This window comes from Plasmodium malariae (assembly GCF_900090045.1).
Source record: "Plasmodium malariae genome assembly, chromosome: 8".
Classification (NCBI taxonomy): Eukaryota; Apicomplexa; class Aconoidasida; order Haemosporida; family Plasmodiidae; genus Plasmodium; species Plasmodium malariae.
This window is the reverse complement of record NC_041782.1, coordinates 2,097,790-2,118,130: the sequence shown is the minus strand read 5'-3', so window position 1 is coordinate 2,118,130 and position 20,341 is coordinate 2,097,790. Positions and strand designations below refer to the sequence as shown.

Genomic DNA, 20,341 nt, shown 5'->3' with positions numbered 1-20,341 from the left:
TTATTTTGGTATATTTAAGTCTTTATCTACAAATGACTTGCTCCTTTTTAGGAACTTAATCGTTTTTACATCGTTGGTACATACAATATCTTGGTAGAAGGAATAGTTTTTGATCATATCATTTATGTTATGAGGTATGAGATTCGTTCCAGACACAAAAGTGTTCACATTATTAAGTAAATCGAAATTATTAAACCAGTACGGTAAATATATTATAAGTTTCATATCATCAATAAGTTTTACATAGGCTGTTAATATATGAGTAAAATATTCGCATATTGGAACTAATTCTACATTATTCTTTTTTAAATCTTCCTTTTTAATAATGCAGTTTACGCTCTCAAAATAGGCGTCTATTTGGAAATGGTCAATGTAATACTTAACCTCTTTATCATTATCCCGATAACCATCATTATTATCATCACTATAACCGTCATCATTATTATTAGCTCCTTTTTTTTCATCACATATTGGTAATGTATTATCATTACATAAGCATATAATATTGTTAAAGAAGTATTTATATGCAAAAAAATCATCATTCTTATAAATTTCAGGATTATTATTCTTAAATTGAATATTGCTCAGTTTAACATTTCTTAAATAAAATATCGCACATGTAAATAAAAGGCTGTTACATAAACGTTTGTAAATTTTATCTGAACGCTCAGGCACTTCCTCTTTTGTCTCTTCGCTTTTATCTGTACTTAAAATATTTCTAACTTGTAGATTACAATTTGTAGTTAATTTTTTAATATCATCATTAGTTACGCCATTTTTATTTCGTCTTAAATCAACAATACTCTCTTCTGTATCCTTATATATATCGTCACGTATACATAAAACATCATATTCCTTTTTCTTGTATCTTTCTTCTAATTTATTTCCATTAAATTGTATCCCTTCTATGTTATTCATATTATTTTCTTCATATAAGTTATTACTATAATGCCAATTGTTCCATTCGTTACATACCAGCATTCTCTGCCTGTTCATACAATTTTCATGTTTTAAAAAAAAGTCATTTAGACCATCATAAAATGAATAACTGTGAATATAAAAAATTATTTTCTTAAATTTAGAAAAAAAATGACAAAAAAATCTATATGATCTTAAATTTTTTGGTAATAAGGAGAAAATTTTAGTCTTACTATTATTCATGTTAGTATTTTTATTCACATTTTCATAGGATAAAATTTTTTTATAACTCACAAAATTTATTATCCTCATACAGTTCCTTTCAAAAAAATTATCCATCTTCTTTTTAAAAATATCGTAATTTTCAATGCCTTTCATTTCAGACTCATTCCCATTCTTCAAGTTATTTTTATTTGTTTCTACATCATAATCATTTTTGGGTTCAGAGGCTTTTCCTCTTTCACGATAAAAATTATTTTCCATAAAATCTCCTTTGTTATTATTACACCTGTCTCTATTATTTGTAATATAATACAGCGTGTCCCAGTTAAAATTTAGGTATTTTATTTTATGTACATTGTTGTTTAAACGATAAATACTACTGTTCATGTCGTTAAGATTATTACTGAAAAAGCTAAAATTTCTCCTATCATTTAAATGGTATATGTAAGGGGCACTATTGTGCTTGGTATAATTACCGTGGTTGTCATAGCTATTGTGAATGCTATAATTACTATGATCCGTGTAATTATTGAAGCTTCCGTATTTATTACGATCGTTATAATGGTCGTAACGGTCATAACTCCCATAATTATTATAACTATTACAGTTCCTATAGTTATATGTATCACCATAACTGCAGTAATTGTCACCATATCCATTAAAATCGCTGTTTCTTAATTTGCCCCTACCGTCGTCCGATTTTTTGAATTCTCCCAAATATTTTTCAGTTGTGTCATTTCTTAAAAAATTACCTGACATGTTCAGGGCAGAATATTGTTTACTCTTTCCTCCCTTTTCCTTTTCTTTTTTGTCATTCTTTCGAAAGGACATGGAAAAATCGTAGAAAAAAAAATTACTCTCATTTAGGTTACTATACTCACTTATAATATTAAAAATTGAATGTCCCTTAGCAGTTATAGAAACGTTTTTATTGTTCAAATTCAAAATGGTAAACTTGCTTTTTTTATCTTTTTCACCTTGCTTTATCAGGAGAAAATCATTAAACACATATGAATGAAATTCTTCTTTACTTAAATTTTTTTTAACATTTTCATTAATTTTAAGAGAATCGATTTGAACAATAAAATTACATTTGCTTAACAAAATATTTAAATTTAACAAAAATAAACCAATATCTTTTACCCACCCAAAAGTGTTAATAACTATTGGATAACAGCAATAATTATTGTTTTTTTTTTTTTTTTTTTCTATTCTCCTCTTTTTTTTTCAAATACACAGAGAATAAGAAATTATATAGATATTCCAAACATTTAATAAAATAATTTATATTTTCATTGATAGAGCAACCTCCAAAAAATATTTTCTTAATACATTTTGGTTTCTTTTCAAAAAAATTATAACTGTGTAACGAATATTTTATTTTATATATGGATAAAAAGCCGCTTACCCCTATGATCGGCTGTCCAATATCAATATCTAGCAAAAAAACACTGTTGTAATAATTTAATAAATTATTTATAAAATTAATAACCAAAAAACTTTTTCCCTTACCTTTATCTCCCATTATAGTTATACTAAATATATCTGAATATTCTGGACACTTTCCATCATTACTAAATTCATCTTCATAAATTGTTTTGTTTATCATGGTTTTTTTGAAAATTTCCCAGAATTCTCTTTTTCTTGAATTTGTCTCTTCCTTCTCACAGCTACTACTAAATATATAAGCTCTACATTTCCCCATTGTTCCGTCTTCTCCTTCTATTATGTTCCCATAACAGTTGTCAACCTTATCAGCATTGGCTTCATCAATCATCTTTTTATGTACAAATTTGTTGAGATCACCGCTACGGTAATTCCACTTTTTGGTAATTCCTTCGACATTTTGTACAATCTCTTGCATTTTATACGTTTTGTTGTTATGTATGTAAAGCAAAAACTCTTTTAGTACATAAGACATCTGGTACGTATTAATATAAACACTCATATTTTGCTTATAATTTGACAGGTTTAACTTTTTTAGATAACTATTAATGTAAAAGTAATAGAGAAAATCTCTTTTTTTTTGAAATACAATAATTACGGGATATTTTTCAAAGTATAAACTTAATTTTATAGTATTCATCATATATGGGCTTGAGAAAGAGGCAATATCCTCTTTGTCTGAATTCATTAAATATTCATAAAACTCTTTTCTTTTTATATTATTTTCTTGTAATAAATTTAACCCAAATAAATAATTTTGTAAGACTGTATCAGCTGATTCGTATAAACATTCACCTTCATTGCTTTCACTATCAATATTCATCTCATCAGTGTTGTCAACCCTTTCGTTTATTACATTTATATCATCATGATTGGTCAAGATAACCATTTTATGTAAATTCATTTTTTTACTGTTTTTTACTACATTATTTGGGGAAATATGACGACCTGCTCTAAAATCAATTTTGCCATCGTTACTAAAATTTTTTGAATCATATGTACAAAATTTAAAAGCATTATTTTCATATTTTATATTGTTAATATTTAATGCTCTCAATTCAAACAAAGGGTAAAAATCTGGTATGCGCACATTTATATATTCCTTTGATGGTTTTATAATTTCCCCATTAAATATAGCTAATCCTTTTATTAGGCGAAAACGAAAATTGCCTCTTACTAAAATATATTCATCATAATTTAAAGCTGATATGTATATTTTTTTTTTGGTAATTTCTTTTCCACAACATTTTGTATGTATGTATATGCTATCCTCATAGCTTTTTATTTTCTTAACAGTATCCAGGGATTTAATTAAATTGTATTCAAAGTTGTGAAAGCATCTGCTATTAGATTCAGAACGGTACATTGTTTAACTTTCCCACCAGTCAATGTATATGTATATTATATATATGTATATCTTCCTAGGTACGTATATATGCACTTAAATATTCAAATGTGCATATATAACCCTGCACATATGCATATACCATTTCAATTTTACAAGAGCTAAACCGTACTACATATTTATTCTTTTCTCTCTTGTCATTAGCTTCACTCCTAAACAGGAATAGCTTTTTTCAAAGAGTATATCTGTGGAAGAGTATTGCATTTGGTTAGTTTCTTAACAGTATCTACCCCTTCTACGTTCACAGAAATATACACTAACATTAACATTTACAAATGTATACACTTTACATATATATAGACGCCCCAAGATGCATTTATTCGTCTATAACTATTTTCTATATATCTTTAAGTCTTTGAAAACGTTTCATTTCATTATATATACCGATGACTTTTGAAAATATATTATTTTTCAAAATTTATATGATGTTCTTATTTTCATCTTAACATTTTTTAAAGAATTACATGGGCATATTCACACATTAAATGAATTACAGCTACGGTTTAAACACTGATATGGTATATAACTTTAAAATTTTTATTATCCTGTGAAAAATTATATACATATATTTATCTATCTATATGTATATATTTTCATAATATATATCCTCATTTTACATGTTCATTGCTTATTTATGTCATACCATTGACAACTGTTTTTTTAACATGTAGAAATGAGGTAAGCACGTAATTACGTAAGAACGATAAAAAAAAACGAAAAAAAAAAGTTCTTATAAATTTCTATACATTTTTATAAATATATAAAAATTTATATATTTTTAAAAATATATATATGTGTGCTCTTTAAGAGTAGACAATTTGAAAAAGATTTATGCAAAGTTTATTTTTATAAAATAATAAAAAAAAAAAAAAAAGAAAAAAAAAGGGAACAGATAGGCACATGTTCGACTTCAAAAAATAACTTTTTTGTAGAAAAAGGAAGAGATGAAAAAGAACCTTCTTTAAATTAAAAAAAAGTAAAAAAAAAGGAAATAAAAATGGAAATAAAAATGGAAGTAAAAATGGAAATAAAAATGGAAGTAAAAATGGAAGTAAAAATGGAAGTAAATATGGAAGTAAATATAGAAGTAAAAATGGAAGTAAAAATGGAAGTAAAAATGGAAGTAAATATGGAAGTAAATATAGAAGTAAAAATGGAACTAAAAATGGAACTAAAAATGGAACTAAAAATAGATTTTGAAAAAAGAAAAATTTTAAGTGTAAGCAACTAAACAATGCATCTACGTAAAAAAAAATATATACTAAATTTAAACATTTTACGCATTGTTATTTTTAGATTTGAGGTATTTAACCAAGTTCAAGCAAAATAATCTCATCACTAATACGAATGGGCAATATACACAAAATATGTGCACTGTTTCAAACTCTTTGAATAGTTAATTTTTTTTTTTTTTTTTTTACTATATATGCAAAAAGGGTATAGTATTTCTTGGATTTGACGTGCGAAATGATGAAAGAGTAGTGAGAAAAATAAATTTGTTCATTTTTCTACTTCACTTTTTAATCATTCCTTAAAAATGATTCGACATAGCATATAATGATAGAACTTATTTTCATTAAAATGAATTCAATAAAGTATTATTTTGAAAATAAATGAACAATGAGAAATAGAAATATACAAAAAAAAAAAAAAAAAAAAAAAAAAGGGGAAGGAATAAGGCAAGTAAATAAATAAAATTCAAATTACACAGTTTGTAAATACAAGTTCATATTATGTACATATATATTTACACATATGTACGTATATGAGCATAACTGTTTAATTAAATATTATACCGGATACATGACAATGATCAATTGCTATAATGCTGATTCGGGCAATTTAGTTTTTTCATGCACACACTTGAACAAATTATTCACTTACATATATATCCACTTCTTATTCATACAATACCCCACAAATTTTGTATACTTTTATGTTTTTTTTTTTTTTTTTTTTTCTGTTTTAACTTTCCTTTTTTCAAAGTGGCCAGGAAACTCATTATTGTAACAACATAGCGAACATTTTTTCATATGTATATATATGCATCTTTTTACCCCGGCGTATTTTATTTTGTGTTAAATTTACGCAAAACGTTTAAGAGTATATATGTTTATGTACATATTATTATGTGTTTTAATATCATGTGTTTGATTAAATCTTTTTTCCTTTTTAGTATATGTACACAAATACATGTTTATATTTATCAATTCTTAATTTTTTTTTTTTTTTTTTTTAATTTTTTTTACCATTTTTTATTTCATTTATTTTGCCATTTATTTTTATCATTTATTTTATAATTTATTTTATCATTTATTTCTTCATTAATTTTAATTATTTTATTTTTTTACCTTTTTATGTTTTTATATTTTAACTCTGCGTTTTACCTCTTCTCGTTTTACCTCTTCGCGTTTTACCTCTTCTCGTTTTACCTCTTCTCGTTTTACCTCTTCGCGTTTTACCTCTTCGCGTTTTACCTCTTCTCGTTTTGCCTCTTCGCGTTTTACCTTTTCGCGTTTTACCTCTTCTCGTTTTGCCTCTTCGCGTTTTACCTTTACCTTTTAAAAACTTTATCTTTTTTATTCTCCCCTTTTTATGTGTACAATTTTTTCCCTTTTTTCTTTTTCGCATTGACAAGTTCTCATGTTAAAGAATGGCTGTAATATGATGTTTATTAAACTAAGCATATAATAATAGTAAAATAAATTATAAACAGAGAAAAGACGAATAGAGTTAACTAAAAAGGGTTATACATATATATGCGTGTACACCCGTGAACGTGTACCATATAATACCATTTTTAATTCCTGTTTTTGTTCCCCTATACACCCCTCACAAGTTGTTATGTATAAATCACATCAGAGGAAACAATGTAATGAAAAAGTGATTTTTTATATATTATAAAAATATGCAAAATGTAATTTTTAATTGTATGTGAAATAATGCTTAGTAGCAGAATCACATAGTTCATATGTGTAGAAACATTTGTAGAGATGTGTCATTATATGTTAAGTTAGCACATGCTTAAATGCATCATAACCGTATGAGTAACTTCGTATAATTCCATATGCACGTATTTTTTGAGTGTTCTACTCACGTGTAATTATTTATGTTCATGCTACTAGTTACCCATACATAGATATTGGTTCAGTTTAACATCTATACATACATGTATATATATATATAAATTGTAACGATTTAAAAATATTATGTATAAAATTGTAATTCGTAAATTTTTGTTTTCTTTAGGTGGGGTAAAATAGTTAGCAGTGTATCGAACGCACTAGACTTCAACCAGGCTACATTAAGTGGTTGCATTGATATAATCTGTATCGAATCAGAAATTGAAAATAAGTTAAAAGGTGACAATAAATTAAATGTTACTTATAAATCTACTCCATTTCATGTAAGATTTGGAAAAACAAAATTGTTAAGATCAAAAGAAAAAATAGTTAGCATTTTAGTAAATGGAAAGAGTACAAATTTACATATGAAATTAGGAAGTGCAGGGGAAGCGTATTTTGTTGAAAAAACATATGAAGATGTTGAAGAAGAATTAGAAACATCTCCATTGTCATCCCCACGTTATGAATATCATGATTTATATATTGATCAACATATTGATAGCTGTAGTATCAGTGATTCATTAAATAATTTTAAAAGTGATGAAGATGATTCCGATAAATTTTCTGTTCATAACCTTACAGGGGAAAGAAGAAAATCAGTAGATTTAAATTATAAGTTAGAAAAAAATAAAGGAAAGAAAAAAAGCAATACTGAAATTAATAGTAAAAGTGACAACAATCTTGTTAATAAAGATGGAAAGGAACAAGAAAAAAAAAAAAAAAAATCTTTAGTACATCGCCCAAGTGAACTTATGGAGGATGGGATTGTCCATAAAAGAAAGACAAAAGAGGATGAACAAAATGCAAATTCGGAATGGTCTTGGTCATGGGGTAGATTACCACATTTAAAAACGCATGATTATGTCTCTGACAATTGTACAGTTATTTCTTCAAATAATAAGAATAAAAAAAAAACAAAAGTAAAAAAATATTATAATGTGAGTGAATCAGTGCATGACCATTCTTCATCAAAAGAAAATGAAGAATGTGTTCGTAAAAGAAATTTTAGCGAATCGAATGTAAGAAGAGAAACTGTTCATATAGATAAAGATATTAAAAATTATAATCCTACAAATAAAAAAACAAAGGATAATAATAATAATAATAATAATAATAATAATAATAATAATAATAATAATAATAATAATAATAATAATAATAATAATAATAATAATAATAATAATAATAATAATAATAATAATAATAATAATAATAATCATAATAATAATCATAATAATAATAATCATATTAGTAATAACAATAATAAAAACAATAGTAATAATAAAGACAATAAATCAGATCATTTAAGAAAAGAATCGAAAAACAAAAATAGCACAGACAATTTTAATACCTTGAAACAAAACTTAAATAAAGATCGAAAAAATAGTGATCCAGTAAAAAAAACAGCAAATTTTACGCACCTTATCGTAGAAAAGAGAAAAACAAGTGAATGTGCGCCAAATGTAGATAGAGAAAATCATGACAATAGTAATCACATCAATAGTAATAACAACAGTAGTAATCACATCAGTAGTAATCACATCAGTAGTAATCACATCAGTAGTAATCACATCAGTAGTAATCATAATAATAGTAACAATAATAGTAACAATAATAGTAACAATAATAGTAATAGCAACACGGGCGCGCAGAAGGACGTTGTCAAATCAGACATGAAAAAGAAAAGGGACAGTGAGAAGAGGGTGGAAAAAGTGGGGAAGGATGAAGAAAAAAAAGTGAGTCACAATGAGGGTGAAAATATCACCAAAGCGGACTTGGAAAAGGAAAAGAAAAAAATGATAGATAAGTTAAAACAAAAGATGAGAGAAAAATCAAAGAAAAGGGAAGCTGAAAAAGAGACTGAGAAGAGCACTGTAAAATCACACAAAAACTTAAAGGCATTTTCAGAAGACTATGCTGATGGCGAGATTGAGTCGAACGACGAAAATAGTTATCATGGTTATTCGAAAGATGAACAATATAATTCCTTTGATGATGACATTCAAAATAGAATAGAATGCAGTTTGTGTGGACACTTATTACTTAACCAAAATGTAGACAACGAACACAACGATTATAATATAGAAATACATAATAAAAACATATTCGAAGCAAATATAGTTACATACGAACAAATAGATAAAAATTCTAATTTATGGTATCACCCATCTCTTGTTTTTCGATTTGACAAAAAAGATCCCTACTACCCATCAAGGGTTGCATTACCCTTATTAGCATCATGGGTCGTATTCAATCAACCCCTTTCAATTTTAGCAGTAGAAAAATTATTAAATTCATCCTTAACATTAATGGAAATAAAAGATAAAAGCTGGAGAAACTGGTTTGGTGTTTCCAGTGTTGAGTATGATAATAGTGTTAATAAAAAAAATGCAAACAAAGACACAAAAGCACTTAATGAAGATAAAAAAAATAAAGAAGAAAAAACAAAAAGTAAAACTCATGATAATGAATTACGTGAATTTAGAGATAGTCAAGTTAAAAGAAGTATACAAAGCTCGTTAAATAATCAAAGCGAAATAAGTAAAAAGAGTTTAAGACATAATAATGAAAGAATAAAAATACGATATCGAAAATCATTAAGACCAACGTCTGAACAGTTACAGTCATTAAATTTGAAAGAAGGAGCTAATACTATTACATTTTTAGTTACTTCTTCTTTACAAGGAACTAAAAGTATTAATGGTAATATATATCTTTGGAAAAAAAATGCGAAAATTGTTATATCAGATGTTGATGGTACAATAACAAGGTCAAATGTATTAGGGCATATCATGCCAATAGTAGGTAAGGATTGGTCCCATGTAGGAGTTTCACAATTATTTAATAAAATTAATAATAACGGTTATCACATTTTGTATTTAACTGCTAGAGCTATAGGTCAGGCAGATTCTACTAGAGAATATTTATTTAGATTTAAAAGAAATGATAATAATAAACTACCAGATGGACCATTAATATTAAGCCCAGACAGATTTTTTCCTTCCCTTAAAAGAGAAGTTATTGATAAAAAACCATATATTTTTAAAATTACAGCTTTAAGAGATATACGTAATTTATTCCCATTGAATCATAACCCTTTTTATGCAGCTTTTGGAAATACAGAGAGTGTAAGAAAAGGGAAAAAAAAAAAAAAAAAAAAGAATAGTGTTCCTCAGCATACGTGTATATATACGAGTGTGTGTAATACGAATATACCTTTTTGACTTTTTTTTTTTTTTTTTACTTATAGGATCATCGGGCTTACATATCTGTTGGTGTTCCAGAAGCTAAGGTTTTCATCATTGACAACAGAGGCATTGTTCACCATGTCAACTCCACTTATGCGAAAACGTGAGGAAAGAATAAATAATTTAATGCATTTGTTGTATATTTCGTTACACAAGTACCGAAATTATCGTATGTATATTTTATTTTGTTTTATTTTACACTACTATTTTTCCTTTTTTTAGCTACGAAACAATGAGCGAAATAACCGAGCACATGTTTCCATGTATTAAAAATGATAAGAAAAGAGAGGATGATGATCAAGTAAAAAAGAAAAAAAAACCTTAAAAAATATTATAATTGTGATACATATATACTTCTGTGTCTTTACTGTTTAAGAACGATTATATAAAATTTTTTTTTTTTTCTAATCCCCCCTTCCATTATTTTTTCTTTAAATGATTATAGCGAATGTACATATGTGCGCACAATACGCATGTACACAAATGTGCATATATAAAAATTGTTACTTGTACATTTTTCTTTTCCTCTGATTATGTCATTCTCATTTTTGAAATTTAGTATGGTCATGATTTAAAATTTGCAAACTATATTAAATTTGAACTATAACAATTAAATAAATATTAGCAGTTTCTTTTTTTTAAGAAGCTCTAATTATGCTTCGCCATTTTTTTTTTTTTTTACAAATTTATAGCAGTTTTTTTTATTTTACGTAGTACTAAATGTATATATATATATATATATATATATATATATATGAATTTATGTGCGTACCAAATAAAATAGTGTAATTCTCTTTTAAAATGTGTACTTGTATTTTTGTTTAGATAAAAATCTCCTTCTATAATTATATATGCCTTTGTATAACATGAAAATTAAAACTTCATTTTCAGTATATGTTCAAAATGCGCATGTGTTCACAAGTGCATACGCACATATATACATAATATATATGTGCACATTCGACCACAATATTAGCAGTAGATTATACGAAATCGTGTTAAATACTTATATTTGTAAATGCTATTTGTTGAGCCATATCTATACTTTTTTTATAACATTATTAATATGCATAACTACATCATCGCTACTATATAACCACAGTTATTCCTTAATATTTTATATTATTTTTATTTTTTTTCAGTACAACTCCTTTCAATACTGGAAAATTAACAGCCTAACTTATTATGAAAAGTATATGAACCTTAGCGATAGTAGCTAGCCTTGTAACGATCAGATCAACTTTCTTTTTTAATACTTATGTATTCTTTTATATATTTGCTTATTTAATCTGTTAATTATTCGCATATTTAATCTTTTATTTATTCGCACATTTAATCTTTTATTTATTCGCACATTTAATCTTTTATTTATTCGCACATTTAATCTTTTATTTATTCGCACATTAAATCTTTTATTTATTCGCACATTAAATCTTTTATTTATTCGCATATTTAATCTTTTATTTATTTGCATATTTAATCTTTTATTTATTTGCATATTTAATCTTTTATTTATTCGCCTATTCTATTTGTTAATCTCTTGTTTATTCGTCTATTTATTCTCATGTTTAATCTCGTATTGAAATATTTTCTTTTTTTTTTGTTGTTTTCAAATTTTCTTTTTCATTTTTTAAATATACATTATAAATATGTTATTATTACAGTATGATATAAAAAAAAAAAAAAATTATAAATAATTTTTGTTTTTAATTAAATACCTACATGAAAATATAAATTAACAACTTTTGAAATGTAATAGAATCTACAAATTTGTGGATTCATATTTTCTTTACTTTATTCTGTTTCGTGCATATTGCAATAGCTTGTTACTATTCTTTTTTTTTTTTTTTTTATTGTATGATTCCTGCTTTTTCATACGTTTACATGTGCCCACAGATTACATATGTATACAATGTGTACATGTATATATTTATTCATTATTAATCTTTCAAATGTATATGTTTAATAACAAACTGTGGAATAATTAATGACTAAGTTGTTCTTAAAATCATAGGTACATATATTTTTTTCCATTATTATCATAAAATTTTATTTAAAATAGCTAAAAAGAGATTTACAAAAAGAAGAAATACTGAAAAAATATATTTACACGGAGAGAACTACTCCATTAATTAGCTGTGTATGTATCGTGCTAGAACATAAAAAGAAAAGGTGCAAATGCTAAAATGCCACAAATAAAAAAAAGAATGTTAAAAAATTATCGCCCTTTTGCAGAACAAAGTGGAAATGTAACATAAGGGTGAAAAGGAAAAAAAAAAAAAAAAAAAAAAAAAAAAAAAAAAATCATATGGTTGGTACTATTAAAAAAAAATTGTTATTTGCAAAATGTTCAATGCTGCTATATATGATCTTGTCAAATATACAATGTTCTGCTTTCCACATGCGCAAATACTAATCATAAAAAAGGGGAAAAAAAAAAAAAAATTAATTAAATTACATAACATTAAAATGTATTACATTAAATTATATCCTGTTAAATTATATTCTATTAAACTATATTATGCTAATTTATATTATGCTAAACTATATTACGATAAACTGTATTATACGAAGTTGTATTATATGGACTTATGTTATATTAACTCTCATCGTGCTATGTCAAACCGAATCCCGCAAAATTAATCAATTATGAGTTCATCCAATTTCCAATCCTCGTAACTGCCATTAGGCAAGTACCTCCTTAATATAAAAGGAATAGACTTATTATATAATTCCTTTTCAGCTATAACTAAAGGGTCATTATTTAAATAATTATCATATTCATTCTTACCATTTGTTGTATCCCCGTGTGTTTCAATTGGAATTGTTAATGGAGCATTTAAACTTATTTGCAAAGCTCTTGTTCCTATTATTCTTGCCTTTTCATATTTTGTTAAATATGGACTAGTTATTCTTATATTATCATCATTAGCTTCTGAGTTTTCATAATCAGATTTATCTTTTTTCATCTGATTGTCTGCTATTATATCTATATCATTCTCGTAATTTTCCCCATCATCACTATCAACACCTTGCCCAAATTCATCTCCCATGTAATCGTCATCATCATTAAAGTAATTGTCGTTAAAACCGTCCACTGGGAAAAAAAAAAAAAAAAATTACAAAAATGAAAAAATAAAATGAAGCATAATATTCAAAAAATCAAAAACATTCATTAAATGGAGCGAAAGAAGTTGCTACTTAAGTGTATGAACATTCATATATGCATATATCTGACAAAAATAAAAAATATAACACGGATTTTCAAACATCTTTTCCTTTTAATTATATTATTTATTACTTTTCACACGAAGGATGGTATATGAAGAAAAAATAAAAAAAAAGAACAATATTCTACTTAAATCAAACTTGAAATATTTGTATTACTTATTCTCAATAAGGCAGAATTTCATAAAAATTCAAATATATATGATCCCCCAAAGCATTGCTTTTCCTTTGTATTATGCATATATACATCTTACATATATATATATATATATATATATATATATATATATATATATATATATATATATATATATATATAATGTATATATGTTATGAAATACTCATATCAAATTTTAATCATGTAATTTTTATGTAAAAGGAGAAAAGGATGTAATTTTCTTTCAGTGCGAAGCAAGCAAAGAAGAATTACTTATAAATTTTACTTCAAAAAATAGTTTTGTTATTTACTTGTAATCTTTTACGTCAACGGTTAAATTTTTTTTTTTTTTTTTTATTTCCAACTCGTATAATAATATAATTATTTATATATAAATTATACCTTTGAGTTTCTTCACCATTTCAAAATTCGAAAAAAAAAGATATTTTTTTTAACATTTAACAAATTTAACATTTAACAAAAAAAAAAAAAAAAGAGCACATAAACATTTTTTTTTAAGCAACATGGACATTTGGGGCTTTTGTATTCTCATATGATATATACATATTATATATATACATATAATGTAAAAAGTATGTTAATTTATGTATTATAGCTTTACGTAAAAACAATATACATTTAAATACTGGGTGGCTAAATAAGCCCTACAATTTAAAAAAAAATAAATCTCATAAAATTTTTCGAATTCGGTGTAATAATACTTTTTGAAGTATATAAATATTAAAAAGATTATAAGAATAGGAGAAAAAAAAAAGAAAGCTAATAAAATGAAAATAAAAATATTTAAAGTTGAATTTTGTACAATTGTGGAAACATAAAAATAATAATGTACCTTCTTTTTTATATGGTATTAGGGTTTAGCTTATATTAGTAGTAAATTGGAAAATGTTATAATTAAACATATATTATAATGATGTGCATATGTTAACACATATATTAGGAGTCTTAAGTGAAAAGTGGCATTTCCACTTAAAGCAGACCATTTAATGTTCTTGCTCTGCACCCCGTTAATACTCCTTTAACGTTAGTATTAACATGATGCTCTTTTGTCAAATCGACGTGTGAAATAATTACAATATTTTTTATATTTTGTGGAACAAGGCAATGTCAGGAATAATTAAAAAGATATACGTATTGTTGTATGTATCGCACCAACAGTTATATAATATATACATGAAAAAATTAACGATTTTTCATATGCATTTTTTTTAAACTCACATTTTTAACGAATATCTGTAAAAAATAATAATTCAAAAAAGCATAAGTCAAATAATGGAGAAAAGAAAAAATGGTGTGCATTTATTCTTTTTCATCTCCCATATTTTTGATCATAAAAATGCTCTACATTTTTAAGAAATTCTTCTTCTTTTACAGTTGTACAGAATATTAAAAGGATTTCTAACATGTTTATTATAATTACTATATGACAAGAAAAACTTTTATTCCTTTCTCCTTGTATAAAAATTTTTATAACTCGATATACATTATATTACATACTTTTTTTCAAGGAAATAATCGACATATTTTTATGTACCTGATTGAGGTTACACTTTTATACGAAGTATTTTTCCTATTATATATACTTTTTTTTTTATTTTTTTTTTTTATTTTTCTCTTTTATTTTATATTAAAAAAGGAAAAAATAAGTTAACACACGAGACAATACTAACAAAAGTAGTTATACTAAAATGTACGTACTTATATTCATGTGCACATATATGCCAAAAAAAATTTGTTCCTTTTTGCCGCCAAACATGTAGTAGTAGTATGTGCTTACTTTTTTACATGACCAACATGGCAAGCGTATTTTAGGTCTATTATCCCGAATAAACTAAAATAAAATAAAATGAAGTATAATCATATAAAATACGATAAAACATAATTATATAACAAAAAAAAAAAAAAAAAAAAATGGTGTATCAGTAGAGACGAAAATTTAAATTAATAAAAAAAAACTAACAGGTACAAAAGCCCACACATTAGTGTATGTCCTACTCAAATTATTTTTAAAAAGGGTATGTATTAACACCAATATTTAACAAGTAAAAACAATGTTTGAATTTTTAAAATGCTAGGAATAACATATAATTTTTTTTTTATTATAATCCATATATTTTTCACTTGTATAATTTCCCATAACCCCAAAATTTCGTTTTCACAAAAATAAATCACGAAGGGAAATGTAAAATGGCATAAAATAAATGCAAAAAGGAGGGTCCAAAAAATATGATAGCGAATAAATTGGTTAATTGTATGACACGTTACATGTACACACTTTTTCATATAAGTATGTATATGTACATATATATATATATATATATATACTTGTATGCAATTATCTATATATACACAAATATATGCATATATATATTTACATACCAATATGCCTCATATGAATATGAAATTGTATAATTTGCACCCAAATTTGAACGTGAACTTTTAGCAATATTTGTCATTATAAAAAAAGAAGGAAAAAAGTAATATTTTCATTAGAAACGGAAACTGTAACATATTTAAGCGGAGAATAAAAAAAAGAAGAAACTAATATCAGGATATAAAAAAAAAAAAAAAAAATTACAAAACCATAAAGTTACAAAATTACAAAACCATAAAGTTACAAAATTACAAAACCATAAAGTTACAAAATTACAAAACCATAAAGTTACAAAATTACAAAACCATAAAATTACAAAATTACAAAACCATAAAATTACAAAATTACAAAACTGTAAAATTACAAAATTACAAAACTGTAAAATTACAAAGATGCAAAATTACAAAACTGCTAAATTACAAAGATACAAAATTACAAAATTCATACATACATATATATGCACATACATACACACATACACAACATATGCGGCAATTTTAAAAGCAAATTTTGTACCTTAAATAATACACCTCCTTAAAATTTATCAGCACATCTTAAATATTTTAAAAATAGAACAGCCGTTCTTAATTGTTCAAAGAAATTATCCGTTCGAATGCTTTTCCTTTTTATCAAAATGTGAGAAAGTAAAATATTTTTCCTTTGACTTATAATGAAATAAAAAACTGTACCATATTTTGACTTTGTCCAATTATTTTACCTTATTTACCTAAAGGAGAAATTTATGCACACAAAGTACATAAAAGCGTGGTTAGCGCACACAACTGAATAATACTATATACCACTCGTTAATTAAGAGTGTATACAAGGTACACTCATATTAAAATATATAAATATATATATACATATATATATTGTTTTAGCCCTATCAAAATTTCTGTTCATTTCTTGCGGATAAGTAAAAATGAATAGTGACGACGAAAGTATAGACGGTGAAATTCTGGAAAAGCAGTACGAGATAATAAAATGTGCTAAACATCAAGATTTTATAAGGCTTCAAATATTAATACAACCATATATTTTGAGCAATGATATTGAAATGTTAAACCAGATAAACATATTACATTGGTCATGTTATTGTGGATTTACTGAATTAGTAAAAAAATTAATTAATTTAAATTGTGACATCGAAAAAGAGGATTTAGTAAATAGCGACACAGCTATTTATTATGCTATTAAAAATAGTAATTACGAAATAGTATTATTATTAATAAAGCAATTTGGTATTTCTATAATGTTCCATAAAAATCGAAGGAAAATGAGTCCTTTTTTAACTGCTATAAGTGAATATAATGAAGATAAAATATTAGAAACATTACATATTTTAGAACTATTATATATGAATGGAGCTAGTTTAGAAGAACAAAATGAACATGGTCAAACTGCCTTATTTTTAAGTGTAAAAAAAAATAATATAAGTACATTACAATGGTTATTAAGTAAAAATGTAAATATAAACCACCGAGACTTTTACGGAAATACTATTTTACATATAGCTGTTCGCTATTGTGATATAGACATCCTTAGATTGTTATGTGACTATGGTTGTTTAAATTTGGTGTACTACTCCTCCTCTATTCAAAATAAAAATACAAATGTATTTCAGTTGTGTATAAAAAATAGGCATTTCTTAGTATATATATTACTTAAAAAATGGGTCATACAAAACAAAATATGTAAAGGCTTAAAAATATGTAAAACCGTTTATGCCTTCTATTTCTGGTTTTTCGCTATACTAAATTTAATTATTTACATTAATATAACACAATCTTTTTTCCAAATAAAAAAATATCACACAAAAGCAATTACATGGATAACTATATGGCTATTCCAACAATTTTTGTGGTGTATTTTATATTTTAAAAATCCAGGATTTTATAAAGAAAACAGTATATTTAAAAAGAGAATTAAACATAATTCTAATTATATTTATGATGGAACTTTTAAAAGAAAAGCAGAATATCAGTTAAACAATATTGAAAAAGAAATATTTCAAATAAATAAGCAAATTGTCTCCTCGAATATTGACCCCACTAAGATGTTTAATGCAAATAACACAGAATTGACCAAGTACAACGAAATGCTAATGAACTTAGAATGTCAAAAGTTTTCCTTATATCCCCAAGTATCTCAGGAGAGAATTACCTCACTGGATGTCGATTACAGGAACGCCATACTCTACAATCAAAATCCACGGGTAACAAGCGCCAGCTCTGCACATGAATACGTTCATGTATATATACATTTATATGTGCATATATATATATATATATTCAGATATACACATATAAACACTTAGATGTATGTGTAATTCCCATTAACAGTTTGTTCCCCCTCTACATCTATATGCACTTCTACATTTACGTCTACTTCTGCTTTCACATCCATTTCTACTCTTTTTTAACAGAATGTGTGCGTTACCTGCAATATTGTCAAGCCACCTAGGGTTCATCACTGCGCTGACTGCTTTCACTGCATAATGTAAAACTAAAAGAGGAAAAATAAGCAAAATAAAATGTATAAACTCCCATATTGTTATTCTTTCCAAATTTTCAATCACATATGCAAGTACATACATATATACATCTATACACGCATGCAGACATCAAGATCACCACTGTGTATGGGTTGACAACTGCATAGGTAATTCGCACACACTTGTACGTATGTGTATGCATAACGAATTTCTATCCCTTATATAAATGCTTTGTTTTTATTTCGATTGATATTACATTAAATCGCATCACGTTACGTCACGTCATACCATGTCACTTAACTTCGTTTGTTTCTTTTTTTTTTTTTTTTTTTTTTTTTTTATAGGGATAAATAACCAGCGTTGTTTCTATATGTTCATATTTTCAGTATTTATATTACTATTATATAATTATTATTACGTTTTTTTGTATTTCCACCTATTTCACAGAGCTGTAAATTATGTAAGTAAATCGGAGTAATTAGTGCGAAAGCTTACGTCTTTTGTATAAGCACTGTTGACAATATGTTTTATTTCTTTATTTATTTATAATGTGTCTTTTTGTTTCATTTTTTTGCTTTATTTTATTAATTTTTTTTTTTTCTCCCCCCTCCCTCATTCTTTTCCCCTCCCTGTAGGTTTTCGCTTCGTTGGTTATTCTTTGCAATTTCATTAACTTAACCCTTTTCGCATTTATTACTTATTTGTTTACACGTAACACAAGGACTATATTAACGAATATAACCTTTTACGAGCATTTCAAAAGGTAAAATGAAAATATATGAACAATATATGTGTACGTTATGTATTGTTTTGACCTTATCATCATTGTAAACATTTTTCCATTATGAGTATACCATTATTAATATCCTCCTAACACATGCATATATTTTTAGACCAAGTCATATAACAGACAAATACAATACCGAGTTAAGATGCTGGGAATTCCAAAATTTAAACCTCAAACAAATAATGAAGTTCAACTCAAAAATCATAAACACACAAGTGATTTTTTCAATATCCTTTTAAATTACCAATGTTTGAAAGTACAAACAAATTTTTTTTTTTTTTTTTTTTTTTTTTTTTTTTTTTCCTTAACAGAAATATTTATTATTTTTGGTCATTAAATTACGATGAGCCCTACCTAAGACAGGGGAAAAAATCGGTAATCAGATTTTATTTTTTTATTTTTTCTTATATTTGTACTTGCATAATAAACATATACAGTTAATATCTAAATTTTCTTAAGATTTATCTTCTCATTTTCCATGTTTTTCTTTTCTTTCTTTTAGTCAAACGATATTTATTATACGCTTATTTCAGACAGCTTATAAAGTACGGGAAAAGAATGATCTTTTTTTATATATCAACCTCTCTTTTTAAAAACTCTTGTCAAATGATAATTCATCTCATAATATATTTTTGCGTTTTATAATATTAAAAAAACGTAAATTTAAAAAATGCTTTCTTTTTGTACAATTTTTTTTTTTTTTTTTTTGCGTTCATTTAATTCTGAAATATTGACAGCAACCGAAAAATACAATAAATCAAAATAAAACATAATAAAATAAAGACTAAGTAGTTATTTCTTCGTCATACCGTATTTACGTAAATATTTCATATATAAACTAACGTATACATATACATAAAAATATATACATATGTATATATGTACAAATCCTATTACCCTAAGATTATTGAACAGT

The 20,341-nt window shown here is 25.3% G+C and overlaps 4 protein-coding genes across 4 annotated transcripts; 2 read left to right on the top strand and 2 right to left on the bottom strand.

Annotated features, from left to right (window-relative positions):
- PmUG01_08053100 (conserved Plasmodium protein, unknown function) lies at positions 1 to 3,952 on the bottom strand (the record flags this gene model as incomplete). Its single annotated transcript, XM_029004710.1, is given in 2 exon segments — positions 1 to 2,334; positions 2,348 to 3,952. 2 exon segments carry the CDS (start codon positions 3,950 to 3,952, stop codon positions 1 to 3), a joined length of 3,939 nt encoding a protein of 1,312 aa, XP_028861372.1.
- A 3,044-nt stretch (positions 3,953 to 6,996) lies between these two features.
- Positions 6,997 to 11,584, top strand: PmUG01_08053000 (HAD superfamily protein, putative; the record flags this gene model as incomplete). Its single annotated transcript, XM_029004709.1, has 5 exons — positions 6,997 to 6,998; positions 7,241 to 10,244; positions 10,367 to 10,467; positions 10,587 to 10,665; positions 11,507 to 11,584. Coding segments are annotated over 5 exons (3,264 nt in total).
- A 1,419-nt stretch (positions 11,585 to 13,003) lies between these two features.
- RPB6 (DNA-directed RNA polymerases I, II, and III subunit RPABC2, putative) lies at positions 13,004 to 13,566 on the bottom strand (the record flags this gene model as incomplete). Its single annotated transcript, XM_029004708.1, has 2 exons — positions 13,004 to 13,461; position 13,566. Coding segments are annotated over 2 exons (459 nt in total).
- A 3,500-nt stretch (positions 13,567 to 17,066) lies between these two features.
- DHHC1 (palmitoyltransferase DHHC1, putative) lies at positions 17,067 to 19,969 on the top strand (the record flags this gene model as incomplete). Its single annotated transcript, XM_029004707.1, has 8 exons — positions 17,067 to 18,359; positions 18,570 to 18,643; positions 18,765 to 18,805; positions 18,983 to 19,098; positions 19,274 to 19,401; positions 19,532 to 19,612; positions 19,737 to 19,800; positions 19,928 to 19,969. 8 exons carry the CDS (start codon positions 17,067 to 17,069, stop codon positions 19,967 to 19,969), a joined length of 1,839 nt encoding a protein of 612 aa, XP_028861369.1.
- Positions 19,970 to 20,341: the final 372 nt, after the last annotated feature.